At 36.3% G+C, this 18,806-nt stretch overlaps 1 protein-coding gene across 5 annotated transcripts in view; it reads left to right on the plus strand.

Moving 5' to 3' along the window:
• The window catches only part of Upf2 (UPF2 regulator of nonsense mediated mRNA decay), a 695,457-nt gene that overhangs the window by 305,028 nt on the left and 371,623 nt on the right, over positions 1 to 18,806 (plus strand). For all 5 annotated transcript variants that reach the window (XR_016547840.1, XR_016547841.1, XM_090387842.1 and 2 more), the window contains exon 20: positions 10,845 to 10,951. Coding sequence is in view for 3 of the 5 variants with exons in the window: in XM_090387842.1 (XP_090243968.1) it covers positions 10,845 to 10,951 (107 nt within the window). In the remaining 2 variants the exon portion in view is untranslated. The remainder of the gene's footprint in view (positions 1 to 10,844; positions 10,952 to 18,806) is intronic.

An 18,806-nucleotide genomic window follows, 5' to 3' on the forward strand; every position in this document is an offset into this window, starting at 1 on the left:
AAAAGCTTGTTTGTTTTTTAAACAAGCAAAGGCCAAGATATATTAAATGTTTTCTCTTCATATCTGAAAACAAAAGGTCTGTCTTGGAGGAACTGTGTTGGCATCTGTGCTGATGGTACCCCATCGATGGTTGGCTCCATGAGAGATTTTGCCTCTTGTGTAAAAAAAGAAAATCCTGACGTTGTCACAACACACTGCTTTCTTCACAGAGAAGTGCTGGTGTCAAAAATTCTTGGAGATGAATTGAAAAAAAGTTCTGGATGATGCTGCAAAAATGGTTAACTTTATTAAACAAAGACCAGTTCACTCGAGAGTGTTTAAAAAACTGAAAACCTGGATAAAGAACACTTAAATCCTCTGCTACATACAGAAATCTGGTGGCTTAGCAGAGGAAGAGTTCTCAACAGGGTGTTTGAGCTGAAAGGTGAATTGCAGGAGTACTTTCAGGAAAATGGTAGGCCAGATTTTGCTGAGTGCTTTGAAGATGAAGAATGGCTGCAGAAACTAGCCTACTTAGCAGACATTTTTCATCACATGAACCAGTTGAATAAGTCTCTGCAAGGCCCTGGAGAAAATGTTTTGATTTCAAGCAACAAGATTCTTGGATTTAAAAAGAAACTGAATCTTTGGAAAAATCATGTTACAAAAGGAAATCTTGAAATGTTTCCTCTGCTGTTTGGGCTTGAGAGTGAGGAAGGATATCAGCAAGTCTCAAGTCTCATTGAAAACCACCTGGAAGGACTGCAAAACAGAATTGAACAGTATTTTCCATCCCTTTCAACACAAGTGTATGACTGCTCTGAGTCTTGTGGTCAGCCTGAGAACCTCGTGAGCTATAGTCAGATCGTACACTCAAGATGAGATTTACTGATTTGAGCCTAGATAAGTACTGGATTTCTTTGAAAAAAGAGTTATCTTGCCATTCATAGGAAAGCAATGAACATTTTGCTGCAATTTTCAACTTGTGTGAGCAAGCTTTTTCTTGTTTAACAAGCATCAAGAGCAAGGACAGAAATCATATCATTTCAGTTGAAGATGAAATCCGTTTGTGCTTATCTCAAGTTTGACCCAGAATTGAGTGCAGCAGAAAACAAGCACAGGTTTCACATTAAAGAGTGAATTTCTTTTTTTTTTTTTTTTTTTTTTTAGTTTCAAAAATAACACTTTTTATGCATATATAGGCCTATAAGCCTATACAATAAACCCCCGCTATTCGCGATTGCTGATTTAATATAAAGTGAAACCTAAAAAAATGTGAATTTTAAAACGCTGTGAATATTTTCCGCCATAAAAAAACATGAACGTGGCTAAAATTATCTTTCCCGGTCAAAACAGCGTTCAGTGTGTGGTGGGTGACAAAATCGTGAGCGTGGATGTTTCTCGCTAATCCTTGTTCAGTATGTGTTATGTGCTTGTCATGGAAGGTTTGGTTGTTTGCTTTTAATTTATATGCTTATAAATTGAATAAATTTATCATTTTATAAATTGATAAATTTATAAATTTTGTAAGCATATCAATTTATAAATTGATATGCTTACAAAAGTGATAAATCTACCATTTTGCAGTGTAAAACAGACTTTTTCGAGTGTGTTAACGGAAGAAAGTGACTTTATTGTGGACAAGTTCTTTCTAACCCATACAAAAAATATGGCTACGAATAACAAGGGAAATGTGAAAATATCAAAGAAGGTGATGACATTAGTGAATAAAATTGAGTTATTAGACAAAATTTCTAATGGTGAAAGTCTCTTCAGTGGCAAAACATTATAAAATCAACGAGTCAACGGTACGATCAAAAAATTCGAAGAAAAAATCTGCCGTAGTGTCCGTTAAAACGTGCTAATTGCTTCAAAAATTTGCTCTGTAACTTGTGATGTTAAATTAGAAAAAATGGAAAAGGCTTTAAATCTGTGGATAGAAGACCGAACTCAAAATAAAATTCCATTAAGTTCACTCATCATTTGTGAAAAGGCAAAACTCCTTTATCAACACTTTAGCGATAACTGGTGATAGCACTGGCTGGATAAGTTTTTTTGCTAGCAAAGGCGCTGGTTTGAAAGATTTGTTTGAAATTTTTAAGAAATATTAAATTGTTTCTTATTTTCATTTCGATGCCATATGCTTGCATTTTACTATGTACTGTCTATGTACAGTCATATTATGAAGGTACATAAAATACATATATAGACAAAATTTTAGACTAGTTTTTCTTATATATTTCATACTTTGGAATGGAACCCCTTTATTACTATGGAAGCCATAGCTCAGTATTCGCGTTTTCGGTATTCGCAACATTTCTCAGGAACGTAACCCCAGTGAATAGCAGGGGTTTACTGTATTTTTATGCACATATAGGCCTAAATTCAAGTGAAATTATAAAAAAGGAAAACTGAATTTCCTCTACCTACACTACTGACTTTCATTAGAGTTAATATCCTTTGTGGGGAAGGGGAACCACACAAAAAGAGTAGGCTAATAAATTTGCCAAAATAAACAGATTCACAGAAAAATATTATATTATAATATATAACATTATATTAAATATTATATTAGAAAAATATTATATCCAGTATTATTATTGGATTATTATATCTCCAACTTACTGATCACGTTAACGTACCATAAGCTGTAGATATAATAATTTTTATGTAAGGGTTCGCTGAGACCTGAAAACTATTTCCAGGGTTCCTCCGGGGTAAAAAGGTTGAGAAAGGCTACTCTAGAGGGAAGCATCAACACAATCAAAGGATGAAGTATTCTCTGTTTGTAATTTTGAATACTGTATTGCTTTAGCATACACAGGACAATTTGTACTTCTTATTGAATGAGATATTGGACACTTGCTCCTAACACAGTTAACACAACTAAATTTTTCTTTCTTCATGTTGCACTCATAATAAGAGGGACCTAAAAGTGCACAATGTAAACAAGTAATCTGTTTACTGTGACAATGTTCTGCACTATGACCATATCCTTGTTGATAGCAGTAACAAGTTACTAAATAAAATCACTTTTATGCGACTTCATCATCAAAGAGATATGACATGATTTCGCAGTGAGATTCTTAATTTTCAGGGATACTTACAAAATCCATTTACGTCCATTTAAGTCGGGACTCTGTACATTTTTCATGTCTGTTTATCCTCGAAAAATATACAACAGAGTCCCAACTGAATTCCTCTTCGCTAAATCTGAGATCAAGCAAAATTTGGCTGTTAAGTTCTTGCAATAGTTCACTTTCTTCAACGCACAGATCAGCATCATTTTTTTTTTTTTTTTTTATGAAAACCCCAAACACGAAAGGTATCAAAACCTATAGTACTTAGTACCGTGCATGGGTTGAAGGAGAAGTATGGGGGGGGGGTGCCGGAAACTATATAGAATGATACAAGACTTCATTTGTGAAGGCATTTTGATTATGTCACCTGAATCTTTAAATTTTGATTTGCTTGTCCATTACTGGAATTATTTGCCCGTCTGCTGTCCAGATGAAAGTTAGCATGCTCTAATTTGTTCACTCAGTTGACTAAGCTCCTATTCATTTATATCTCTGTTAGTTTTGTCTAAATGTTCCATTGAGTTAAAATATGAGCCATCAACTTGAGCACATTACACGATTTTTCCAACAAATACAGCCTTCCCTCAACTTCTGAATATTTGGAACTAAGACTGTGAATCTGGGTGTGTTGTTTCTAGGTGAGATAAATGAAAACTTGAGGCTTCTCCATCTCTAGCCAAATCTACAGAATCAAAAAGTTTACTCGTAATCATTTAAACTGTCTGATAAATCCGATCCATAAAGTCCAGCAGTGCAAGATACAGTTGAATGTTCTGCTCTATATTTCTAACTTACAAGCATTAATGTAACTTTATGCGTGTTTTATCGTTAGAGTTTGTAACTCTTAAGATGATAATACTTACAGCTTATTAGTTTCGGGCACAAATAGACCTTTTACTACAATTATGATATCTCAAAAATATGTTGTTGTTCATCGAATTATTTCTTTAACTGTTCATACCAGTATTGTTGACACAACGGAGATCTGCCCCTTCTGAATTAGTTTAGTTTGTGAACATTCTGTACTTTTGAGTCATCCACAAGGAAATTCTCTGTAGTGTTTTTTCAGAACCACAGCCAATTCTAGAATAAGGACACTTGCAGTGAATTTGTGAAATCTGCAGTGAATTTGTTCCTCTTTTGCTTTCCCTTACCTTGCTTTTTTCTTTTACCTTATAGAAATTAGGTTGCTGTTAATCCTCTACCAATCAACTCACGAAATCCCCTGAAACCATACTTAAATGAACCAGTGATTCCAGTTAACCATCACTGCTAATTCTAGTAAATTAACACTGAATCATTCTCCCAGCACTGCTAATGCATGAATTTATCATCATCTGTGTCACGGTTCAGTGATTCATCTTGGCTATTTTCCCTTTGTATATGATGCTTAATTAATAAATGGTCCGTTTGATTCATTTAAGAAAAACAGTGGTCATAATAATTGTAAAATATGTGAAAACACCAAGAGGCACTAGAACATTATTGATAATCTTACCACAGTTGAGGTAAGAGATATTAATGTTTGAAATCCAGGAAGTAGCATCTTATCTAGAAGAAATAATGATGCAATAAAATGGTGTACTGAGGAAGACAAGATGGCTTCAATAACTATGGAGATTTTCAAGACTGATCAGATCACTCAGCATTTAACACATTCCTTAATAGACTTTTTTGTTGTTCTTCTTTTGAATAAATTCAAAATTTATCGTTAGAGTTTGTAACTCTTAAGATGATAATACTTACAGCTTATTAGTTTCGGGCACAGTTGTTCTTCTTTTTTTTTTTTTTTTTTTTTTTTTGATTTGGTAGTTGTTGGCGCATCGGCTTCTGTGGCCATATTGCACCTCCCAAGGTTTTTTGCAGTACTTTGATCCAAGCCCGAGGCGGGAATCGAACCCGCGACCTTTGGGTTGCCGGGTAGGTACTTTACCCACTCGGCTAGCCCGGTCGGCGTTCTTCTTTTGAATAAATTCAAAAGAAGAACAACTGCTTTATCAACCCAGTAGCACAGCAGTCACAACCATACAATAGTTATTTCTTGAAATAATTAGGGTGTTATATCTTTTAATCAAACTGCCCTTCCATTTCGATTAGCACACAGCATAAAGAGAAGTACTATCTACACAACATATTACTTAATTCCCTCACTATTCACGAACATTCGGTTCCCAAGAAATGTCTAGAATATGAAATTTAAAACTAGGAAAACTAGCCTAAATTTGAGTCTATTTATGTATTATATTTAAGTATAGTGAAATACAGATCTAAATATGTGTAATTTCTAATAAAAACAAAAAAAATTTAAAGTCAAATATAATTTATTGTAATTTATTGAAATTGTCAAACAATATATAATGATCAACTAAGCATTCCATTGATTACTAGCGCCTGGCGTTGAAGAGACTAAGAAACTTTTGATGGATAATTGTTTCTTTATGTTGACCAGGCAGTCAGTAATGTTATCATTTTTCCAACTTTGGCTTATAAACCTTGAATCCTTCTCCATTTTAGTTTGCAAGCCAGTGAATGTTTTTCTGATATAATAGGTTTTAAAAGCAATCACACCTTTGTGTAGCTGTTGCAAAAGTGATAGTGTATTTGGTGGCAAGAATAAAATTTTGACAGCTGGGTGTCAAAACATTAGATTCTCTGGATGTCCTGGTTCAGTGAAAGGACTAGTAATAAAAAGACTACAAATAACAGTCATCTAGTTGATTTAAAAATTTTGTTCCCCATGTCGAGTTTCCTTCCCATTTACTCCCAATTAGAGGCAAATTGAAATCACCCATAATAAGGCATTGATGCTTACTTGCCCATTCCATTTGCATGTAGAGGCTGTCGTCATAATCTTCACAATCACCTGGTCTGTAGATTACTCCTACTCGCATTATACCTTTGTTTCCAGCTGTCTCACACCATACAGACTCTATACTAGCATGTGAAATGTCTGAATCCGGGAAAGCTATTGTCGCACTCAGGCTGCTTCTGATAAGACGCATTACTCCACCACCCCTTCTATCTACCCTATCCTTCCTAAATACATTATACAAGCCGTACTGAAACTCATTATCCCCAATTTCCGGGTGGCACCACGTCTCTGTAAGCCCTATTATGTCCGCGTTACTTGTTTTAACCAGCAGTTCGAATTCGCTCATTTTATTGACGACACTTCTAACGTTACTGTATAAACAATTAAGATTTATTGTTCTTGTATATTTAACAACCGTAACACAACCCTTGAAGTTTTTTAGGCTCTCTTCCCTGATATTAGCTACCCGCTCACGTGAAACGTCTTTGCCCCCAAAACATCTAGATAATACGTCCAGTTGGGGTAACAGATAAGAACTCTTAAGGTATGTGCAAGAGTTACATTGACCAATATTATCAGATAAACGCGTGTCAGTATTACCCACATCCCCCCTAACTAGCAGTTTCCCTGAACCTTTAAGGTATCCTCAATAATACTGGCAAAAACTTTTGCACCACCTTTGTTTAAGTGTATCCCGTCTCTACAAAACAAATTCCTTCTACCTACAAGTGTGGGCCATGCTGATAGAAATTTACCCTCTAAAGCCTTGCAGATTCTTCAAGTCTTGAATTAATCCACAAGTAATCCATCATTGATGGTGGTCTTATTCAGAGAATTCATGAAACAATTAGAAAGGACAGGAGGAGAATATCCAATCTTCATACCAGTTTACCCAGTATCTCATGGTCATTGCTTTATGAAATTGAAAATCAGTATCCAAACTGGTGTGCCAAGTGGGTATGGAAAATGTTATCCAGTGCTCACAGAGTGAAATAAATGGTAAGCATATTAATGTTTTTTCAGCATTACACAAAGGAGAGTGGTACTTTGTTAGGTAGAATAATGACATGACCTGGGTTAGCCATCACACCCTGAGACTAATCACATATGCTCACCTTGAGCAATTTTGGCAAGAAAATTGGCTGCTGTTTTCTGGGACAGGAAAGGTATTTTGCTGGTTTCATTTATGTTTTAAGGAACAGCCATAAATGTAGACACATGTCCTGAGCTGTATATCATCATTCTTTTCTTTCTTGGTGATTCCTTTCTACTTTTGACTCTCTCTCTCTCTCTCTCTCTCTCTCTCTCACAGGGTTTCGGGAACTTTTTTTTTTCCTGGTGCAGAATAAGCCTCAGGCTTCCTTGCATCATATGGATAATAATAATAATAAAATTGGTGGTTACCACCATTTTTGTTGCAAATGAAGAAGCATGTTGTAGTAATAGTAGTAGTGGCATATTATGCCAGAAAACAAGCTTTAGCATCAGCCAAACAAAAAGAGAGAGAGAAAAAAAAAAACTACATAGTTCTCCCATCCCTACCCTCCAATAATTTACCTAGTTTGTCCTTGAATTTATTAAAACCATCCACTTACACAACAATGGATGGAAGCCTGCTCCAACAGTCGACCACCACCTGGTTGAAGGCAAACCCCTGAACATCTACCCTGCAACCATTCTGTTATCAACTATGGTGGGCCATTCAAAACAAAAAGTGTGGTAATGCAGTTTTGCTGAAAACCTTCATTCACTTGCTGCATAGCCCAAACTTTGTTGCTGGTGGTTACTGCCATTTTTGTTGCAATTGAAGAATCATGTTGTAGTAATAGTAGTAGTAGTGACATATAATGCCAAAAAGCAAGCCCTATTTAGCTCCCCATTGGAGTTTGATAAACTTCTGGTACCTCTTCCCCCCCCTAAAGAATACATCATGCATGAATATCGATGCAAAATACTTATTCGATTTGTCAACAGCCAGAGCAGGATTATCAACAGTTTGCCCACTGACATCAAGTGGCCCAATGTGATTCGATCCATTCCTTCTACTGTTAATATAAGCATAGAAGACTTTGCTGCTTTTCTTTGTATTCTTTGCCTGAGACTTCTCATAACCTGCCTTAGCTTGCCTAACCTCCTTTGTGACTTGATTAAACACCAATTTGTATTTGCCATAGGCTTCTGAATTATCTGATAATTTATATGCATTCATTGCCCTTTTCTTCTCTGCCACTTGTCTCAATAGTTCATCTAACATCCATTTAGGTCTAAACCTTGAACATTATTTCTTTATTGGTATGAAAAGTCTAGTAGCTTCTATAATCACTTTCCTGAATTCTTCCCATTTAGAATTTGCTGTTAATAACATCATCAGTTGATCCCACTGCATAGAATTTAAAAGCTGTCTAAGACCACTGTAGTCACCCTTTCAAAAGCCTTTACCTTTGACAGTGGTTATGTCTTTAATTAAATTCCACATTAGTACACTGTGATTGCTGCTACCATTGAGTCTTTTACCATAAAATTCATAATTCATGTAGAATCACTGCTGATAACTAGATCACAAGTATTGCTTCATCTTGTTGCCTAACATGCTGCTATAGAAAACAGTCATCCAAGAAATCTATAAAAGCCTTTCTAGTGTGTGAGTGACCAACCCACAAATTCAAGTCAACATCTGGAAAGTTCAAATCTCCCATTATAAGACATTCTGATTTACTGGCCCACTCTATTTCTCTGTATAGCTGTTTGGTTTAGTCATCATAGTCATTAGGCCCATAACCCACTCCTACTCTCAATTTTGTTTTCCTGCTGCTTATGTCACTCCAAACTGTTACTTGGCGCCTCCGTAACCAGGTGGGCAGGAGCGGCAGTGCATTGCACATGCTTCTTGATTAGACCGGGGTTCAAGCCCATGACCACCAAATATGGAGGATGCAGAAAGGTCAGGGAATGACCACCGCATATCCTCGGAGCAATATGGCCTTAGTTGCTAATGCTCCTAAAAACCAAATAATAACAACAACATAACTAAACTGTTCTGTTGTTGTTATTATTTGACCTTGTCACCTTGTCAACTTAATATGCTTCTTAACTAAGAGCATAACCCCTCTACTCAAATTCAGCATCGCTTATGTCTGAGTGACACCATGTCTCTGCTATCCCTAGAATATCTGAATTTAATGACTTAAATCTAATGTACCTGGAAAAAAGTTTGATGATGGCATAGAAGTGAAAATTGAAGTTACAAATTGGTTAAGTTCAGAAAGTAAACTTTTATGGCCAGGTGACAAAAATTGGTCCCTAGTTATGATAAGTAAGTTAAATGTCCTTGGTGGTTATTTAGAAAACTAATGAAATATGTAACCTAAATCATTTTTAATCAAATTTTATTTCCTGATATTTGTGTAGTTTGTGGAGGGTTTGGATCTTTACTTCCTGGGCATAATTATACTAAATCAGGGTTTTCACTAAATGGAAGTTTATGCAAAATTGAATCAAGAAATTGTTTCAACGGGAGTAAATTATTTACATAATCAGTGATAGCAAGCTAATTTTCTAAATTAATTAGTGGCAGTGGAAATATATATGATGTGTTTATTTTTGATCATTGTTCCAATGACTGCTAATTTTGTAGAATGTAATCCTCGTAATTGCTCCATCTCTGCTTTTTGATTCTGCACTTAGAAAAACTGTTTTTCATTATGCTACATAAAAATCCTATTGTAAGATCAAGTATGCCATCTCTGTTGCTGATGACATTTGGATTTTTTTCTCTCCCACTTCATGAATAATATTGTCAGCACGATTGTCAGCTTCTTCCTCTTTGTAGCCATATTGAACAAGGAATGCAATAAACAATAAAGAAAAGGGTGGTAAAAAAATTTACTCCTGCACACAGAAAGCATGGCTGCCTCAGTCATGCTTTGTGTCTGATGTTACAACTCTGCTGCAAACATCAGTGCATTTGGTACATGCTTGATATGTGATATCATACAGCCAGGGTTGGCTGTAGGATAAGGCCAAGTAGGTACTGGCCTAGGGGGTTCCAGTGCCCCCTAAACCTTGGCTCAAATTAGTAAAATTAATTATTCTAAAAAATGAAAATGTCCCCTCCCACCGATGCGGGAGGGGGGTGCCATCAGTCAGTGTGGCCTTGGGATGCAATATACTCTTGAATCAGCCCTGCATGCAGCAAAGATTATGCTGCAATACTGTCTGGCAGAGAGAACATGAATATAATTAGGAAATAACATTGCATGGTAATTTTTCATGAAATTTTTCTCTCTGAATAACCACTCTCATACCACATGGATTTTTAAAGTTTATTTTGTCCTATTAAGTAAATGTACTATATAATTAGGTAATGTTTTGGGACCATTACCTAATTATATACTTAGTGTACTAATGGTACAGCCAAGTGTGGTCTCATGAAAAACAAATTTTTACAATTAATTTTTAATTATGGATCACTACAAACATCCAATTATCTATAATATATAAGTTTTATACAAGGTTAATATAAAGGTATTAATATTTTTATAACACTTAAGTAAATAAGATATTGGCTTACCTGTTAACTGCCTCCTGAAATTAATGGTGGTTTCATTTAGTAAATAAAATTAGATTATTTACTAAATTAAAATTTGCTAAATACAAAAAAAAAAAATAATAATGCATTGTTTATTTTGGCACTTTGTCTGAGAACAGAAAAAATGTTCACTAAACATGAGATTTCAATGTATTTTATGTTGAGTAAATATCTTCCTGTATTTTTATATATATTTTTTTATGTAACACTGCTAATTAATTTACTTGTTTTTGTGAAATAAAAATTTTATTTTATTTATTTTTGTAATATGGGATTGAATATATTGTTTGCATTTTCATTTTAGTTACTTGCAAAGTTACATTTGATCACAATAAAGTATAATTATAAAGTGGCAAAACTACATTCTCTGTTTCTGGTTTTATAGAAACTGAAGAGGAATCTGGTACTAATGCAAATACTGCTAATAAATTGTTATTAGAAGGTTTTTTGGCATCACTTCTGAATTGTGTAAACAGAGAAATGATTGATCAGGTTTGTTAATATGATTAAATATTTAGTATATTTATGATTATTCATCAGAGGGCAGTAGTATTCTTTTAAAACTTGTAGGTTTATGAGGTTTTTTAGAAAATTATAATATTAAATATTTAAAAATATTCTATAAAATGTTTATCAAAAAATATTACTGTCATTGGCAAACCAAGAATTTCAGAGTTTGCAAAACAATATAATTTTAATTTTAATACAGTTATTTCTTGTATGTTTCCTCTGTAACTCGCTGGCAATAAATTGTATTAAATCAACACATAATGTGAAGTGCCTTTTATCATCCTTTATTTGATTTCATTACACAGTTCAAAAATCACATAAGATGATCAAATGCTTAATTTATTACAGTCAAGTATACTATTTTCTCAGCCTTTCCCTTATTTTTCAGTAAGTTTAAAAATGTGGTTTGTTCCAATTTAATTAATTCCATTTTTAGATGCGTTTACAAATGAAGCACATTAGTTTCAGTGTGTCAACTTGACTCCCATTAAACAGATTTTCTTGAAATTTTATATTGGCTCTATTATAGTATATGCAGATGAAAGTATATTTTCGACATATACAAGCATTACTCAGAAACAGAGGTCAAATTAACACATTCACTGTGTCATGATGTACATGTGCACTATTTGGATTTTGATCTACTTGGAGAGAAAATTACATGACTTTAGAACCATTTTCTTCCAATTTGATGAAAGAAAAACTGGATATTTTTGTCAAGCAACCTTAGGTTGCAGCTGACTAGTTTGACCATAGTGAGAAGAAAGCCAAAAAATGGTTCTGCTCTCCTAAATCCAGTTTGACTTAATCCCATAGTTTTCTATCCCAGGTTAGAAAGTTCATCAGAAAAGGCACTGGCAAAAGTGTTAATACCCAAATTTTCAACATTTTTTTTTTTTTTTTTTTTTTTTTAGCTCTTGGTAAGTTTTAAGTCTGACTCTAATTCATAGTCTGATCCTTTTCAGAGTTGCAGGGCTTTCCAGGCTATACTCAGAAACAGGTCTACCAAATTTTATATCGCTTTATTATCCCATTTCCCCTGCATACCTATTCTCTTCGGAAGTATTGTTCAACAAATCCACTTCACATGTTCATGTGAAGTGGATTTGTTTAACCATCACATGGTTAAATTTTTGTATCTCGTAATTGGTAACTTGTAGCATAGCATATTATAATAGTAATTGCTGTTTTAAGTTGTAAATAAGTAACTAGTAGGTCCAAATCACTTAGGTTGGCATATTTTTCTATTTAATTAAGAATTTAGAAAGTAAGTAGCATATAGCATTAATGCATTACATAGCATTAGCAACGAGGAAGATGAAAAGTTGGTTCTGTGAGTTTGAAGTTGGACAGTAAATGGATGTTGGCTGGTGGCGGCACGTGTTCGGACTATTTTGAAAGAGAGAGCGGGAATTATAGAAGCCAATTCAGAAGAACAGTGCCCATGGAAGTATCTGTAGAAGAGGCATGCAGCAGAAACAGTACGTCCATGAGACAGCGAGTGGAGAGACACTGTTAGAGATGAATCTTTAATTAACCTAACTGCCCTCTTCTGAATGGAATCAAGAAGCCTGAGAGAGGTTTTGGGGGCACCACCCCAGATGTGGGAACAATATTCCATGGCAGGGCGGATTTGCGATTTATACAGAGTGAGCAGCTGTTTGGAAAAGTAACGCCGAGAGCGAAAGAGAAAACCAAGTTTTTTAAATGCAGAGGAAGCAATATTTGTAATGTGCTTGTGCCAAGAGAGAGATTAGAAGTCAGGGTAATCCCCAAAAGAGATATATCATTTTGCCTAGAAATCGGAGTGTCACTAAAGATAAGCATAGGAGCAGAAGAATCCTTTTTGCGAGATATAAGACAAGACAGTTTTAGAAGGGTTGAAATCAACTAAGTTGTCTTTGCCCCACTGGAGAATTACCTGAAGATCGGAATTTAAGGAATTGGTAGAAGATTTTCGAGAAGTTGAGGCTGGTTGAGCAGGGCAAGGTTTCTCAAAATGGAAAGTGGAATGCAATGTGCCATCATCGGCAAAACTATGGTTAAGATTTCCAGTCAGTGGAAGAAGGTCATTAATATACAAGAGGAAAAGAGTGGGGGAAAGAACTGAACCTTGGAGACACCGGCATTATTGGAGAAGTTAGAAGACAGAGAGCCATCTACCATCACCCTCAGTGAGCGATCAGAGAGAAAACTGGATAACCAATTACTAAAAACAGTTGGCAAACCATAAGATGGAAGCTTGTTTAGAAGACCTTTATGCCAAACACAATCGAAAGCCTTTGAGATGTCAAGAGCAACTACTCGTGTTTCACCAAACCTTTCCATTGAATTAGTCCATAAATGGGTAACATAAGCCAGAATATCACCAGTGGATCGACACTGACGGAATCCATACTGGCGATCGTTGATCAGACGGAAGGTTTTTAGGTAGTTTAAGAGTTGGCATTTAATTGATTTCTCCATTACTTTAGAGAGTAGAAGTAATTGGATGGGAGGGATTTGTCACCCTTTTTAGGAACTGGCTGGATATGAGCAAATTTCCAAGCAGAAGGAAAAACACCTTTGAAATAAGAAAGTGAAAAAAAGGTGGCAACGAATAGGAGTAAGTTCAGGAGCACAGGTTTTGAGAACAAGTGGAGAAATACCATTGGGACCTGGAGCTTTGTTAGCATTAAGATTCGTCAAAATCCTTCGAACATCCGTTTGACGGAAGACCACAGGAGGCATTGAATGGAGCATGTTGGGAATGGTGGGAGGTGTTTTACCAAGATCATTAATACATGAGTTGGAAGAAAAATGGTATGCTAGCAGGTCAGCTTTATCCTTGGCTTAAGTGACAACAGAACCATCTGGTTTGGACAGAGGCGGCAGCAGAGATGGACAAAAGTTGTGGCCAATAGCTTTGGCATGAGACCAGAATGCTCGGCTACCATTAGGGCAAGAAGCAAGTTTTCTACTTTTAGCCTGTTCAAACTCTAGTTTGGACTGATTAATAACTGCTTTACAATTGTTGCGAGCTTTGGTGTAGGTAGAAAATGAAACTGAAAAATTAGAAACAAGGCAATTACGATATGCAACATTCTTCTCTTGAACAGCCTTAGCACATTTATTAGAAAACCAAGGTTTAGATAAAGGACGAGATTTTAAAGTGGAGTGTGGAGATTAGTCCAATGTCAACAAATATCTTCTTTCGTCTTCTCAACCTCCAACCCAAGCACGGTACTAAGTACTATAGGTTCTAATACCTCTCGTGTTTGAGATTTACATTTAAAAAAAAAACTTACTGAGTAGCAAAATCTGGGAACGGCTCAGCATTGTTATATCTTATCTCTTAGATCCTGCAGTAATTTTAAATTAAATTTAGTTTAGAATCATTCTTCAAACAAGAGTAGGAAAGCAAAAAGCTCAAAGTAGTGAGAATGCTTCATCTCTGGAGAGAGCCATCAATGGCAGTTCTTTTGCAAATCCATTCAGCATGCTTCTTGCATCTTTTTGCCAAGTTATCTATAGTAAGGCATGAGACAACTAAAGGATGTCTTTGTGTGCTTTTGTTGCAGAGGGTGCAAAGAGCTTCTGGTGACCTTATATGAAGGCTTGAGGAACGGGGTTGATGCTTTGGAAAAATTAAAAAGAGGGACTTAGCCACCCAGACACTATGAATATTACAAATTGTATTACAGTCACAATTAATAATATTGTACAGAGAATGATGTACGTTCATTCAAAGTAAGCAACAGTGTCCAACATCCATCTGCACAAGAACCCTCCAAGGTGTCTTTCTCTCTGAAACGATTTGGGCATCATTGCCCACACAGGGTAAGCCCCCACCTATAATTAGAATGGTACTGCACATCCTCCACCTACCCTGTTGAAATATTAAAATCTATTCTAACAATCAGCCAACCTGGTTGTCTTCCTATCAGCCACAAGACCTCATTATAAGATGCAAAATTAATTTCCTTGCTCCTCTATTTGTAACAACATTAACCATCTTTGAAATACCTAGACAGCCAACTCTTTGAAGGATTTGAAATCCACCTCTGTTCCTACCAGAAGTTGTTTACATCCAGGATTCAATGCATGTAGATTCAGTGACTGGGAATAGGTGCTTTGAGATGATTGGGGGTGTAATCTTTTCTGTAATCTTGGATAGCCAAGATTACAGAAAAGAGAAATTGGAGAAGAAAAGCAGGCTCGGTGAGCTGCTTTTCTTCTCCTTTTCTTGTCCTAGGGTCCATTCTGCTGTTCCTCCTTTCCTCCCGTGGAACTAAATAATTCTAAAGATAGCAACAATGCTGTTGAAGCTGATGGTATTGGATGTAACGACCACAATTCTGTTACAACCAGACAAAGCGCTGGAAAACAGTTTTAGTGAATTTTCTCCAATCATAGTGGTATTAGAATTTGACATGTATAGGACAAGGAAGCTCTTGGCTCCTCCTGCACTGCTGAGAAAAAATAATAAACTACCTATTTGACTCTATCCCCATGTAGAAATCTGTCTAGCTGGGCTTTGAATTTCCCCAGCTGTCAAGCTCAACCACCTGTGGAGGCAACTTAATCCAATAATGAACAACATGCTGGGTAAAACAAAACTTTCTTCATTCCAGTCTAACTGGAAGAAGTGGTACAGAAAGTGCAATGAAATGTGTGACAATCATCTGTATTCCTTCAACAAATAAAAAGTTGATTTCACTCTGTTCAAGCTAAAATGCGTAGATTTTCACAATTTACCATTTCAGTTTACCTGAGCCCTATTCTGTGAAAATAACAGTTTCATTACTATTTTAAAAGAGAAACATTTCTTCAAAATGTATTGCCTAATAGGCATATAGTGATAACCAACATTTGTATTCCTTGTTCAATGTCAGTGAAGTTCTAAAATGTTTTATAGCAATTTTGTTCATTAGATGACTCATTTAAGCCAGCACTTTTAGTTCCAGAAACTTAAAAACTGCATATCTTGTCTCTGAATATACATATTACCAAAAACACCTATCATTAGATTATATTTAAAAAAAAAAAAAAAAAAAAATTTTAAATCACGAACAGATAAATGAATTTTTAAGTTTGCCATATGGAGAACAGCAGTCCTCCAGATAATTGACTGTCATAAAGGATCATACAGTCACTGAAGGGATAAAGGTTTGGATTTAATTGAATGTCAGCTGATCTGATGAGACTAGGAGCAGAGAAGAAAATACCTGGGATGCATGTAAGTTATCAGGGGATGCAGAAATATAAATTAGATATAAACTAGTGTGCAATCAAGTTACAAAGGGGATTAGACAAGCCAAATAAGATTGCAAGAAGTCTCCAGCAAAGAATTCAAAAAAAATGAGAGAAAAAAGTAGCAGACTTCTTATGTTAGCACTAGATGGAAAAGAACAAAAACATGTTTGCCCACTATATATTCATGATATAATTCTTGATGATCCTGCCCAGGTGCTGACAAAGTGAATAGATAATTTGAATTTATATTCACCATGAGGAATTTTTTATGGATACAGATACCAGTAATATATCAAATTACAGGGAGCTAAATGATTTTGTGATGACTGAGAAAAAAGCAGAAGGGAAATTGTTGAAGCTAATTGTAAATAATACACTTGGGTCAGATAGCCTCAATCCAGTTATATCAAGATGGCAGAAAAAGAGATAAGCCAACCTTTAGCTATAATTATTAAAGCATCCCTGTACAGGGGAGGACCCTTCGATTGGAGATGTGCAAATGTATCTCTAATTTGCAAAGGGGAATCAAAGGGGTGAGCAGTTACAGACTGGTAAGCTTGACTTTTATTCCAGAGAAAAGAGTGAGTTACTGGTTAAAGAAGCAATGCAGGACTATTTAAACAAGCATGCAGTCATATGGAAATCGCAGCATAGATTTGTAAATGCATGATCTTATTGAATACCACACTGCTCCAAAATTAACAGAACAGAATGTTTTTTATGGTTTTATTATGAACTGTATTGCCGAAGGTGAATATTTGATATAATAGGCATCCTCACATGTAAATTCCTAGTATCCAATAGAAATCTATCTACCCACCTTACAGAGCTGCACATTATGCAAATTATTCACGCTTATAAAAACATGAGTTACAACAACATCGCTACATTCCCGTTTTTTGCTTGCTCAGTGAGATAATCACATCTCCAGTACTTAGGATGGCAAGTCATCATCGTTTAGATGATTTTTGAGATGGTGTGCTGCTGGATGACTTGAATCCAGGCAGCTGCAAACAGTGGTGGCTCATTGGCTTAATGTGTCACACAGTGCCATCTTGGCACTGTGTGACACATTATGACACAGCAAGCTTATGTCACATTATGTGACACAGCAAGCTTATGTCACATTATGTGACGCAGCAAGCTTATGCAGCATCAGCCAAAAAAAAAAAAAAAAACCTGCTCCCATTTCACCCCTCCGTTCGTTCGAAATAACTGTCCAGCTCAGTCTTAAATTTATTTAGGCTATCAACTTCCACAACAAAAGATGGAAGTCTGTTCCACCAATCGACTACCCGCTGGCTAAAGGCAAACTTCCACACATCTATCCTACAACTGTCTTTCCTCAATTTGAATTTATTCTGAGCAAGAGGAAGAATCCCATCAGCATTGAGCATGCTTAAACCATTGAAGGCTATATTCACCTCAGTCAGATCACCTTGCAGATGCCTAGTCTCCAGACACTGTAACCTGCAAAACTTAAGCCTTTCTTCGTAAGAGCAACCCTTCATTCCATCCACTAATTTTGTTGCCCTTCTCTGTACTTGTTCCAACAGCTCTACATCCTTCTTAAAATGAGGCCTGTATACAGTACTCAAGGTGTGGCCTGACCATTGCCAAGGGGATAATCACCTCCTTATCCCTGCTAGAAAAATTCCTGTATATCGTTGGCAAGACACCATGAGCTACTCTTGCAGACCGTCTGCACTGCTCAGAAAACTTCATATCTGCCTGCACAGTTACCCCCAGAGCCTTGTCATTCTCTACCACTGTCAGTGTAGTACCACAGAGTTGATACGTTACTCTGGGGTTACTGCTTTCCATATGTAGTACTTTACATTTGTCAATGTTACTCTTCATTTGCCACCTCTCGGCCCATCTGCTCAACTTTTCTAGATCCTGTTGCAGCAGGGTACTGTCATTAGTGTCCTTAACAACCCTACCAACCTTCGTATCGTCTGCAAACTTGGACATTAAGCCTGATATACCATCATCAATATCATTTATAAATACAGAAAACAACAATGGACCCAACACTGAACCCTGACGGACTCCATTAATAACATTAGTCCCTCAGGGTTCAGTGTTGGGTACATTGTTGTTTTCTGCTATCTGGCTCTAACAACAAGGCAGGACCCTACAATGTCGTGTCTCTTGAGGTTGCTGCGGCCATAGCTAAAAACATTTCCAACCGGACTGTGCTAAGAAAGCTCAGTTCGAGTGGACTGTAGGTAAGGAAGCCAGTGGCTTGTATCTCGTTAACCCAAAACCGCCGCAGAGCTGATTGAAACTGGTACCACAAACATATGACTTTGAGCCCTGACAAATGGAGCACAGGTCTGTTCTCTGATGAGTCCCGTTTTAGCCTACAAACAGATTCTAGATGTTATTTCATCTGGAGGCAACGGGGAATGTAATACCAACCCTCCAACATCAGAGAAGGGGACTTTTAAGGTGTAAGTGGTGTTCTCGTATGGGGTGGAATCATGATCAATGGACACATCTCTCTCTCATCATGTTTTTGATTGCGGTATTATAACTGCGCAGAGATACCGAGAACAGATCCTTGAACCCAGTGTGCAACTTTTTAGAGGTGTGGTTG

This window comes from Mastigoproctus giganteus, chromosome 13 (genome assembly GCF_048544385.1).
Source record: "Mastigoproctus giganteus isolate SK-2022 chromosome 13, ASM4854438v1, whole genome shotgun sequence".
Taxonomy (NCBI): Eukaryota; Metazoa; Arthropoda; class Arachnida; order Uropygi; family Thelyphonidae; genus Mastigoproctus; species Mastigoproctus giganteus.